General features: G+C 38.4%; 1 protein-coding gene across 3 annotated transcripts in view; it reads right to left on the reverse strand.

The window, feature by feature from the left end:
- Window positions 1–12,889, reverse strand: part of SBF2 (SET binding factor 2) — a 527,933-nt gene that overhangs the window by 167,049 nt on the left and 347,995 nt on the right. For all 3 annotated transcript variants that reach the window (XM_043517429.1, XM_043517428.1, XM_043517427.1), the window contains exons 14-16: window positions 12,603–12,807; window positions 10,524–10,633; window positions 8,531–8,680 (exon numbers count right to left, since the gene is read on the reverse strand). In XM_043517429.1, the coding sequence (XP_043373364.1) occupies window positions 8,531–8,680; window positions 10,524–10,633; window positions 12,603–12,807 (465 nt within the window). The remainder of the gene's footprint in view (window positions 1–8,530; window positions 8,681–10,523; window positions 10,634–12,602; window positions 12,808–12,889) is intronic.

Genomic DNA, 12,889 nt, shown 5'->3' on the forward strand with positions numbered 1-12,889 from the left:
TCCCGTAAATGTAAACAAACTTGTTTCTTTTAGTGATTGGCTGAATAAGAAGGAGGACTGAGTGGACTCGTAGGCGCTAAAGTTTGATATTGTTTTGTTTTTGAGCGCAGTTATGTAACAAAAACATCTGTATTTGTAAGTTACACTTTCAGGATAAAGAGATTGCACTACAGTACTTGTATGAGGTGAACTGAAAAATACTATTTCTTTTGTTTATCATTTTTACAGTGCAAATATTTGTAATAAAATAATAATATAAAGTGACCACTGTACACTTTGTATTCTATGTTGTAATAGAAATCAATAGATTTGAAAATGTAGAAAAACATCCAAAAATATTTAATAAATTTCAGTTGGTATTCTTTTGGTTAACAGTGCGATTATTGTGATTAATTTTTTTGAGTTAATCATGTGAGTTAACTGTGATTAATCGACAGCCCTACTTGAAATATTTTAACAAATTAACTAGCATCACTAAAATATATGGATATAATATCCTGTTGTGTAAACCCTTCAAGCCTTACAGCATGCATGTTCTCTCTGACTGAAAATCAGATAATTAACAATCATTAAGATGCTACTTGAATTGCAGGATGACTGTAAAAAAAATGCACCTGTGTGGCGGACAAGCTTTCACCTTTCCCTTCACAAATATTATGGAGCAGCTGTAAGCATAGGAATATTGTCATCAGACAGGTCCAGCTTCCCACAGAGGCAGTGCCAGTGGGCTTTTAAATGGCCAAAAGCGCTTGCTCAGCCTGTTGTTGAATCACTCCTTGCTGCTGTCAAGTTGCCCCATGTATGGCTTCATAAGCCACAGCATTAAGGTGTAGGCAGGGTCTTCCAGGATCACAATGGACATTTTGACTTCCCCTACAGTGATCTTCTGATCCGGGAAGAAAGTCCCTGATTGCAGCCTCCTGAACAGACCAGTGTTCCAAAAGATGCGTGCATCATGCACCTTTCCAGACCAGCCTGCATTAATGTCTGTGAAATGCTCATGGTGATCCACAAGTGCTGGGAGAACCACTGAGAAATACCCCTTGCGATAAATGTAATCAGTGGTCTGGTGCCAGAATTGGAATATGCATGCCATCAATGGCCTCTCTGCAGTTAGGGAAGCCCACTTGTGCAAAGCCATCTACAATGTCACGCACGTTGCCAGAGTCATGGTCTTTCAGAGCAGGATGAAATTAATGGCCCTGCAGACTTCCATCAACACGAGGCCAACAGTAGACTTTCCCACTCTGAACTGGTTAGTGACTGATCGGTAGCAGTCTGGAGTAGCCAGCTTCCACTGTGCAATCACCACGCGCTTCTCCAACGCAGAGCAGCTCTCATTCTCGTGTCCTTGCAGAGCTGGGGTGAGCTCATCACACAGTCTCATGAATGTGGCTTTCCTCATCCAAAAGTTCTGCAACCACTGCTCATCATTCCAGACCACCACTCAGTGCTTGTTTCCCGAGCCCAAAAGCGGCGTTCCACTGTGGTCAGCACCTCCGTGAATGACACAAGCAATCTCGTGTCGTCGCTACTGAGCATGGCGAGATCAATGTCGTACTCCTCTTGTTTTTGTAGTTTAAGGAATAACTCCACTGCCACTCATGACATGTTAGTCAGAGCGAGCAGCATACTCAGGATCCATTCCTGATGCCCAAAGAGGCAGGGCGCGGAGTACACAAACTGTTGAAAGATGGCGTCAAATACAGATGGAAGCACAGGGATTGCTGGTATGCGAAGCAATGCATCACGGGGCACTGGGACAGGACCCAGGAGGCCCCATGACCCCCTCCACCTTCCCACAACTCTTAGTGGCAGAAGAGAAAGAGGTGCTCTGCGGGATAGCTGCCCAGAGTGCACAGCTCTGAATACCGCTGCAAGTGCCGCAAATGTGAACATGCTATTGCACAGGCATCTGACAGTGTGAACACACAACACGGTTTCCCTTCATCGCTCTCTGAGTGGCACTGTAACTCCCGGCGCTGTAACTCTTACAGTGTAGACATGCCCTTAGTAACAATACCGGAAAGCAAACTCAACATACTACCAATCTACTATCAGAACAGATGAACAGTTAATCAGAAATAGCTAAGCAAGAAATAAAAAGACATGGAATGAGGAGACCCATTTATGTTACAACATACACAGATGTGAATTTACCAGTCCAATTTGTAAAGAAAACAAATTGCAAAGAAATTATGAAAGAATTCAATACAGTCTAATTGGCTAGAGAGTTAAATAAATAAAGAAAAATGCATAAACTAACCATAACTTTCAAAACCTAAAATTTAACAAACAGAAGATGTGAAGTGCCTTGTTCTGAAATTAACTCCATAAGACAGCCAAGAACTAGTAATGGGAATTAAATCAATTTGTGCTGTAAAATATAACAAAAGGCCCACTCCTACCATCTTTTGTATGCAAAACTTCCACTGACTTCAGTGAGAATGTGTGAAATGACTGCAAGACTTTTACAATTTTACAGTGCTTCACAAACATTAACAAAGTAAACCTCACAACTCACCTAGTACTAGGTAAGTATAGTTTCCCCATATTACAGTTGGTGAAAACGCTCAGAGAGATACATGACTGTTCCTCAGGGATTCAGAGTGTGTAAACAGAAAAGCCAGGTTTAAAATTGAGATGTTCCTGCCTCTCAAACCTCTGCTTAGTCCATTAGACCATACTGCTTTGTTAAAAGTGCCTTATTAATGAAGTTGGAGTTGCAGTCTTTTGATGACACTTCATTTTTAAAATATTTTTAGAGAGTCTTTTATTGTAGGTATATATAGAGCAGGGATGGGCAAACTACAAGCCCACGGGCCGGATCCAAAGCCCTGACAGGCCATCCTCAGAGGTTTTTAAGGCCCGGCTTGACAAAGCCCTGGAAGGGATGATTTAGCTGGTGTTGTTCCGGCTTTGAGCAGGGGTTGGACTAGATGACCCCCTGAGGTTTCTTCCAACCCTAATATTCTATGATTCTATGGAGTTATGAGATTTTGCTGTATGGTTGTTATTGAAATGTTGAGAGCTTGGAAAACACCCACTGGTAGCTCTCCAATGACAATAAAGATGGTGTGTGTGTTAAGCGACCATCATGAGCCATTGACAATCAGGGGAATTGTAAACAAGAGATTTACAATTCTGTAAGAGACACCTGAGCACCACACAATGGGGACTGCTCAATGCTGTGACTCAGCACGGCTCACCAGGACTTACATGGGCCATTATCTTTCCTGGGACATCAATTGAAAGTATAAAATAAGGGACAGTGGCATCATGAGTCCACCTCTCTCCTCCTCCACCTACCCTGAAGGCAACAAGAACGCTGGAAAGACAACGATTTTGAATTGAAAAGACTGCTCCCAGGCTGAAAAGGAAATTCAGCCTTTGTATTAAGAACTGTAACATGCCTGCAATATCCAGCGGGGTGAGAAAAGCTGTTTGATTCAAATCTTGCTTAGTCTGAAAGTTTAGGATTTAAAATGCATGTTTACTTTTTATTTTCTTAGGTAACTATCTCTGATCTTTATGCCTATCACTAATAAACACTTAAAATCTATCTTTCTGTAGTTAATAAACTTGTTTTACTGTTTTATCCTCACCAGTGAGTTTGTCTAAATTGCTTGGGGAATCTACTCACATTACAAAGGCTGGTAGACATGTTGACTATACTTTGACGAAGTGACGAACTAATTAATGAGCTTGCATTGTTCAAGAGATGATCTTGAGCGTACGATGTTTCCCTGTGTATGATTCATGAGTGGCTTAGAAAGCATTCATGTAACTAAGCTGGGTATGTCCCTGCATGATGTTGACTGAATGACCACAGTATCTTGAGAGGTTTGCTGTTTGTCACTAGCAAAGCATCTTGGAGGAGTGTTAAGGGGCACAGTGATCCCACAGTTCAATGTTGTACCATGGGAATCCCATCATAGATGCATCTATAAATGCTTTGGTGAGAAAGCATCTTATATATCTTGATTTTATAGCTCCTTTGTATAAAGGAGTGTAACATGTCCTCTAAAAAAGTTATCCTTTCCACCCATTAGCTAATAAAGGAAATCTGCTAAACATGACAATATATATTAAGAAGAAAAAAAAATGTTCCAAAATCCAAGATGGGTGGACAAAGGGGGACACACTTAAATTATAAATCACTGTTATTTATTGTTTGTGTTAGAATAGCACTTACGAGTCCTAGTCATGGACCAGGATGCCACTTTGCTAAGTGTTGTACAAACACAGAGCAAAAAGATTGTCTCTGCCCCAAAGATGTCTTCAGCTTGAAAAAAAAAATAGTGATGTTTTTCCACATGTGGACAACAAATGTTATCGATTATATCTCTAACTAACTGTATAATGTCTGGAAAAGAATCAGAAAATCTTGCAAATTGGCCAAGCTTGCTACTAAGAAATGGATGTGCTCACTTCAGTGATAAAGCATGGTTACTTACAATACAGTAAGTATGGTTCTTCAAATGGTAGATCCTAGTCTACCTCTTGTTTTGAGGATTTGAGGAGAGGGCATTTACAACAACACTGTTCCTCTAGTCTCTTCTGACTATTAAGCCCTTCTCCAAGGACTCAAAAAGGCCATGCTTTTTAATCCTCCCTTGCTGATAGAATATCATAGCTCCAAACTAAGACAGCCTGCAAATACTGTCAAACTTTTGTCACCATGTTATTCTTGGATAAGAAAATTTCATGAAACCTTTACAATATTTTAGAAATTAGTTCAGAAGACTTCAGCAAAAATTTTACATTCAAAGGCTGCACCTGAATGCCTACTATTTAACACCTACAGATTACATAGGATGAGCGCAAAAAATAAAATTGGTATTGGGTGACTCCAATCAGAAAAGGTTTAAGAATGCTATTAAAATCTGCAAGGTAGCTTCAAATGCTATTGCTCCAGAAGGCCAAACAAATAAAAAAAAAGTCTTAGCATAAAACAGTGTGTGCATAAAATAATTTCACTATTTACACAGTATGCCTTTTTAAAAAAATCTGCTAATTTAGTGGGTGCCCCTTGGAGCACTAACAATTTGTTTTGGTCAGTTCTGGACAGTTTTACTAGTTTTGTTTTTATGTCTATAACAGCCATAAATAACTGGAGCAGGAATATTTCTGAAGGGCCGAACTCACGTCCCCAGCGCAAAAGCTGGGTAAATGAATGTTACAAGGAGGATATAGAGAGAGATGTGGGAGGAAAAGGAATCCTTCATAACCTAGAGATAGGGCATGAATCAGTTTTGTAGCCAGTTTGTGGCTGCTGCTTAAGCTTCTGAGTTGTAGTGGAGGTCAGAACACACTATGTGCCTTCTCCAGAGATCACTGACCCAGATCATTTGCATGGTTTGTCAGTCTACTGGCTACACCTTTGTCCTTTCCTCAGCCAGGAACTTGAGGTATGGATTCTCCTAGGCAACATTCTACATCCTGTCCCCCTTATGAAGCAGAACTGTGGTGGATTTGCCCCTGAGAACATATCTGCATGAGGCTAGGACAGAGGTGGGCAAACTATGGCCCTGGGCTGCATCCAGCCCTCCAGATGTTTTAATGAGGCCCTCGAGCCCCCGCCAGAGAGCAGGGTAGGGGGCTTGCCCCACTCCATGTAGCCCCTGGAAGCAGCGGCATGTTTCCCATCCAGCTTCTGTGGGTGGGGGCAGCCAGGGGGCTCCACATGCTGCCCCTGTCCCAAGCGCCGCCCCTGCAGCACCCATTGGCCAGGAAACACGGCCAATAGGAGCTGCAGGGGTGGCACCTGTGGACGGGTCAGCACGCAGAACTGCCTGGCCACGCCTCTGTGTAAGAGCCGGGAACATGCTGCTGCTTCTGGGAGCCGCCCAGAGCCTGCACCCCTGACCCCCTCCTGCACCCCTGACCCCCTCCTATACCCCAACCCCCTGCCCCAACCCTGAGCCCCCTCCCGCCCTCCAAACCCCTTGGTTCCAGCATGGAGCACCCTCCTGCACCCCAACCCCTCATCCCCAGCCCCACCCTAGAGCCCACACCTCCAGCTGAAGCCCTCATTCCCTCCCACACCCCAACCCCCAATTTTGTGAGCATTCATGGCCCGCCATACAATTTCCATACCCATATGTGGCCGTTAGACCAAAAAGTTTGTTCACCCCTGGGCTAGGATATTTAAAAAACCCTTATTTAATAAACAATGAGTGTTCTTACTGCTCTCATGGTAGTTTTAATGAAGTCAGCATTACAGAAAAACAATTCAACAAGTAATTATTTATACAAAACCTTATGTAAAACATGAATAAGCACGGCCCTATACACCTACCTGTCATTTGAACAGATATCACCTCATAACTGCTTAAACAACTTCAATCTCTTCACATTTGGAAAAAAAGTCATATTTCTCAAACACAGCTATTTTCATGTAATTACTTCCATATTCCAAGAGAATGGAACTATTTAGACAGGTTTCTGAGCTGATCTTGCTTTTGAGTGACAGACAAATGCACAGGAGGAGGGCTATGCGTTTTGCCAACCACTTTTCATTGCGTTGGATAAAAACTGCTTGATAAAGGAAATAAACCATCTCAATGTGGTAATTATACTCTATCTTATACATACTGGAAAAAAACCTTGCCATCTTATGTACAGGAAACAGAACATCTCCAGGTTAGGGAAAGCAATAATAATTATTTAATTAATTATTGATAAAATCACTTATCTAGATTTGGTTCATTTTGAACAATACTGCTTTTCTAAAATAACAACATTATAGATATTTGGACACATGGCCATGGAACTTTCAGTGCTTTAAAAATGTTCAGACTGTTAACTTAGACCCTGAAAAGCACACAGTTCTAAGAAGAAATACAAATATTAATAAATCCCATGTTGACCATAAATAATCAATTCAAAGCTATGCTTTCACCTTTGGGTCTATTTGGAACATTCAATATCAGCATGAGTCTGAGATGTGGTGAGTTTTTACTATGAAAAATACAGTGCATCATATAGTCATACACAGTTCATATTCAAATAATCAAAATACACATCTATGGCTATTTAAATTTATTATAAATTGAAGGTAAAAGCCGTACTATTTTTAGTGTAACAAATTATATACAACATTACAGAATGGTATCATGCCCTAAATTATGGGGCTGTCTCCTTTGTTTTCTTTTAATCTGCTCGACAATACACATGCTATAATGATCTTTCTGGATTTCTTCTCATTATGTACAATATACACCATATATACACTATAAAAAGTTAATATTAAAACACAGAGAAACATTTTTAAAACAACTAGCCAGATGAATTAAAATTAGCAAATTTGTTTGCCCCTTTGTTTTAAGAATGGAAACTCGTAAAGAACTGATATTCAAAGATCTTTCTTTTACATTTTGCAATGCAATTCTTAGAACTTTAATGATTTAAAGGAAAAAAGGTTAGAGATACAAACTACCCACAGCAAACATTATCACACTCTAAAAATGTAAAATATTTTAAACATATTCAGATGTTAGGCTGAAACCCTACCGACTTTTAGATCAGACCCACAATTTCTGACAAGTACATGCCAGTGTATAGGCAGACTAAATAATTCAAATGAAGGCCAAAATGATCTACATATTTTATTTTACTTTAGTTTGGCTGGAATAGGCTGGTCAGACTTTGGCTATGGAATACTTTAAAAAAATATCATTAGGATTATCTCAAAAGCAAGCTATAAATAGCTGTAGGGAACAGCTCCGACACTAAAATCTTACCACTGACAAGCATGAATACCAGTCTCCCAATCGCTTTTACTGGTTAACTGAAACCAAGTTAAAGCTGTCATCTTTATAATGGAGTCAAAATTTTCTCTCTCGACAATAAGTAAATTTTTGCTATGTAACACACAATATCATTAATTAGATAAAATAAACTGTTGTTGTTAAAATTGTCTTTGGCAAGTGAGACAAATGAATCCATTTCTGTATTGATGGTCTATAGTGAAAGGGGACTCTCTAACTGATATTGAACCAATCAGCTGGCACCACTCACTTGATAATGGATGGTCTATGCTTTTGTCCATATTGATAGCACTTCTCAGAACCACTGGATTTCACCATGCGAAATGTCAGTAAAGAATACTCAAGCTTAGGTTCTCAACAGAAATAGCATCAAATAGACAGATCCCGAACTTCAAATCAATTGAAACACTTTCAAAAGGCAATTTCTTTAAGGATGGCAATATGCTTAATGGAATAATTAATATTTTTCAAAAGAAAACAAAAAATTGAACAGCATACGACAGTATGAATGGAAAGGAGATTTAACACTTTGGATTACTTTCCAAATACTGAATAGATGTAGTTGGCCAGAGCACCGTGGATCTTGGCTTGTTATCTTTTCAACTCTACAGGTCTCAGAACACCATGGACAGTTTACACTTGTTACATCTACAATCATTCATTATCACTTGATCAAACCCTATTTTGTTTCCCCACCAATGCTGTTTTAAAATAACCAGGGACGGATGGGAAAGGAGGCCAAAAGAAGCATAAAATACCTGTAAGGTACAGTTCATCATCCGCACTATGTAATCAAACTGCTGGTGGTCCAGTATTGCCCGATTTTGCTGAACACGCAGGCACAGCTCCTGTGTCAGGCACTGTCGAGCTGCCTTTCCTTTTAGTGCCCTCAATGCAGCGGGCAGAGTCTGCAGACAAGAAATCCTAACCTCATTAAAATGATCTGAAATGCCACTGAAATACTGGCTGTCATTAATTCTTTGTCAAGACACTGCAAATAAGAATAGTAAATTAAAAGTCCAAATGAATCCAGAGCCAGAACATCATATTCTAACAACTGATTTTATGCTAAACCAGGCACTGACTTTCAAGCTCTGATTGCTCTTTTTATATACCAATAATAAACTGCAGAAATTTTCTGCTAAATCCCAAAGTAGGAAAAAATGAATACAGATAAGTAACTACAAATATGAAATCAGTTAGAAGATTATTGTGCATGAGAGTGAGGGCTCTCTGTCACTCTGGTAGAACAGGGCATATGATGGGCTAGGTTCTGAGAATCTGTCCTGATATATAGTGAGTTATAAAGTTTTTCAGCATGAGTCTGGGATGGACACATTATTCACAAGCAGTGGAGCCACTAGTATATTATGTAGACCATCCCAAACAAGTCCCAATAAAATCTACCATGCCATGATGCATTCTAAATAAACTATATATTTTATGGAAAAACTATTTTAAAAATACTTAGAAAAATTATTACTAATGTTATTGGGATTCCTTCATACCCCTCCACTACTAAAGTCAAGTGACTTAGTTACATGAACTCATCTATACAGGTCTCCAAGGAGAGCAAATTTATAGTTAAATTTTAGAAATCTCTACAAATTTCCTAAAATAACTTTTCCAGACATAATATCTACAAATTCACCTCTAATATATGTCATTTTGCAGCCTTGATGAGTTCTGACATAATTAATCTACGTTCCTATTTCAGGATTGAATACTGTCTGACATGAACCACAGATCTGTGAAATCTGAAAGGCAACTTCCACCAAATCTAATGAGTGGGGGAGAAATAACATTTCTGGTTCAACTTTTCCCACTCCCTTTAAACGCAGCCATTTGAAGTTGCTCAGAGGTTTGGAGTGTTGGAAATAGTCTCAAAAGAGGTGGATTTGTGGTCACAATGCAAGTGAGACAAAGATACTTAAGAATTCATTTTATCACATGGATTTCACCACTCTGTATGTGGTAAAACTGAAAAAAAATAGTAGAATTAAAGCTCTAATTTGTTTCCTGGATCAAGATGACAATCCACTTGGCTTTCTGTCCTGAGCTTTTTGTTGTAAAAAAATAAATAAGTGATATGCTGTTAAATTTATAGTTGTAAAATTCCATGGATAGAATCCACAAAAGCTGGCCACATCTGAAAGGCAGAAGTAATAAAACTATCAAGGATAACAATTGTGGCAAGTTACTAGTGGATTTTACTAAAAATGAGTCAGTCAAATAGTTAAACATGTCTTGTGTTCTACACATTGCACTAAATTCTGTTATCACTTTTAAAACAGACAAGAATTAACTTAATTGAAAAGTTCAATAGAGCACCTGTTGGCAAACAATGAGATTAAATGACTACGCCTATATTTTGTTTACATGCCTCACAACTGGAACAATTAGGCTGAAACTCTCAATGATCTTTTTTGTAAACCCATATGGAAAATAATATGTGATGAATAATCTCTGGATGGTTAGCCAAAAATTGAACGAGCACACTGAACATTAAAAACAGGTCTTTAGAGGGAGCAAATTGCACACTACCATATGGTATTGTATTTAGACCACTTGGTGGTTACTGCTTACCATTATCACTCATTTAAATGACTGAACAGATAATGAACATTAAAAAATATGACAAGAAACGTGACAGAGTTTGTGAGGAGGTCAGTCAGTCACTTACCATGTGCTAGTTTAACTTGTAGGCAGTAAATGCTTATTTAAGAGACTTAACTTTTTTATTATTATTACCTTTTCAGTCTCCAAAATTTTATTTTCAAATATGAATGAGATGCAATTTCTAACAACTTCCAGCCTCTGTGCACTGTTGAAAACTGTACTGGTCTTTTCCATTATGGAAACTAACAAAGAAAGAGAAGTACACACAGATGAGAAACAGTTTCTCTGTAAAAGCCACAAATAGTAATTAGACGGTATTTTTAGAAAAATCCTAACATAGCTTCAAGTCTAAATTTTATTTTGTTTAGTTGTTTGTCATTATTAGGCTTATATGAGAAGGAATTTACAAACTGTTAAGTAGCCTTTAAAAACAAGTTATTGCTAAGTCTTGCTTTTCTTCAGTTACCCTTATGCAGAACAGCCTGCAGCTGGCTTGCTGGTGGTTGTGCTCTGAATTTTAAGTGGAATATTTATTTGCTTGTCTGTTTCATATAGACAACCAGACTCCAACCCGTAAAACTAAATTAATGGTATTAACATACTAATTGAGTTTGGATTTCAAGATCACTATCCTAACCAATATGGCATGGAAAAAGTGAATTCTATGACCCTGTTATTTATTTTCATCTTACTGTACAGGGATGGAAATCACAGAGTTACATGAGTACAACAGTTTAATTACTTCAACCTATACGTCTTTTTTTAAAATTTCTGACCTTCCTGGCTCCTTGTCTTAATCTCTCTCTTCTTTGTTTTGTCCACATACACAGATTCATGTTGGAGGTGCTACTAGGCCAGTTGATAATAAATTCATGTAGAACCTTTCTTCGGCTCTATCTCACAATGCTAACCATATTTTTTTTTTTACACTTACCAAACTCAGTATTACAGAAACACTTCAAATTTCTGTTTGTAATTTCACTTTCCTAAAGCTATACTCTCTCTGACAACCTCTTTGTTATGCATGCTTTGTTTTGCCTTGCTGCTAAAGCGTACAACCATATCTGTTATCTCTCCTAAGTTTTAAATCCAACAAACTGCAGTGGCTAATTAAAATAGGTCTTATTTTTTAGTCTGCTGTAGATTAAGCAACTGCATAGTTCCATATTTGCCTGGTTTTTAAAAAAAACAAAACAAAGTTTTTATTAAATAAATTGATAGTTCACTAGCCATTACTTCTGTTATCATGTACACTGAAACAAGTATAAAGCAGACATGCAAATCTTGCATGAAACCTGATGTATCGCATCCTTCTACTAAAACAAAGGGGGTAATTCATCATTTTCGCATGAGGATTCTTACACTCACATATGTGCAAATCAATGAACCCTAACAAATTTCAGATTTTTCTGTTCACAGTCCAATGAACATTGTGTATATTGTGCTAAGAACCACCCTTTTAAATAACCTGATTAAATAATATATGGTTCCTTAAAGTAGAGGAACCTAGAGCTGTTTCAAAGAATTTACAAAACTGGATCCTCCATAACAAAAGTCCTCAGAAGAATCAAGCATTTAAAGGATCTTATGACTTGAAAAGCAAGTTTACAACTCAGTTCTCCTATCTAGATTAGAATTTCCTGAATTCTAGAGATTATTTGATAGAAGATCTAGCTTTCTGTTTCTCTCTCTTTCCCTCCACCTTCCCCCCATCAAAAATAGAGAGAACACCACGGATGTGAGAGCAGAATATGCCCTCCACATTCCCCTCCCCACACATACACATAAAATGAGCTACTATGTGTGCTGACATAGCCAACATGAGGAAGGGGAATTAATATTAAAAAGGTGTACACTGGAAAATCTACAGTTCAATCAGATAAAGGCAAGTTCCTCATTTCTTTGGTAAACTTTTTAATCATCATTTGTTCTGAGAAAGTATATAATACCTAGCTCTTATAAAAAAGGTACTAAAATGGCACATGGATTTAACATAAATTCTGAAACCAACCCACTACGTAAGTGCTGAATTGGGAACAACAAATTTGATATATTAATGATATGTTCAATTCATTACGATATGAATTCCCTTCTTGCCTTCCCCCATCTCTCAGTAAAACACCCCATTAAAACACATTTTAACTAAAGTAGATGTTTCCACTCATGCTAATATGGATTCATAAATATATGGCAGATAACAATGCAACATACCAACAGGCGGACCAGGAGGAACCACACACTTTTTTTCTACCCAAGCAGCAGGTGGCGCACTTTGGTTCTTAGCCAGGCCTTCTTGAATTAGTTCCTGAACCCGGCTGTCATTAATTTTGGGGAAAGGAAGGATATGAACTCGTAAATGGGATCCCTCAGTGGGCCGTGGAACTTTCTGGAATGCCATGTGAGGATTTGGATTCTCCTACAACCAAAAACCATAACATCTTATATAAAATGGTTATTTTATATTAACTCTTCATATAGAAGCAGCACAATATCTTGGA

This window comes from Dermochelys coriacea, chromosome 6, assembly GCF_009764565.3.
Source record: "Dermochelys coriacea isolate rDerCor1 chromosome 6, rDerCor1.pri.v4, whole genome shotgun sequence".
NCBI lineage: Eukaryota > Metazoa > Chordata > Testudines > Dermochelyidae > Dermochelys > Dermochelys coriacea.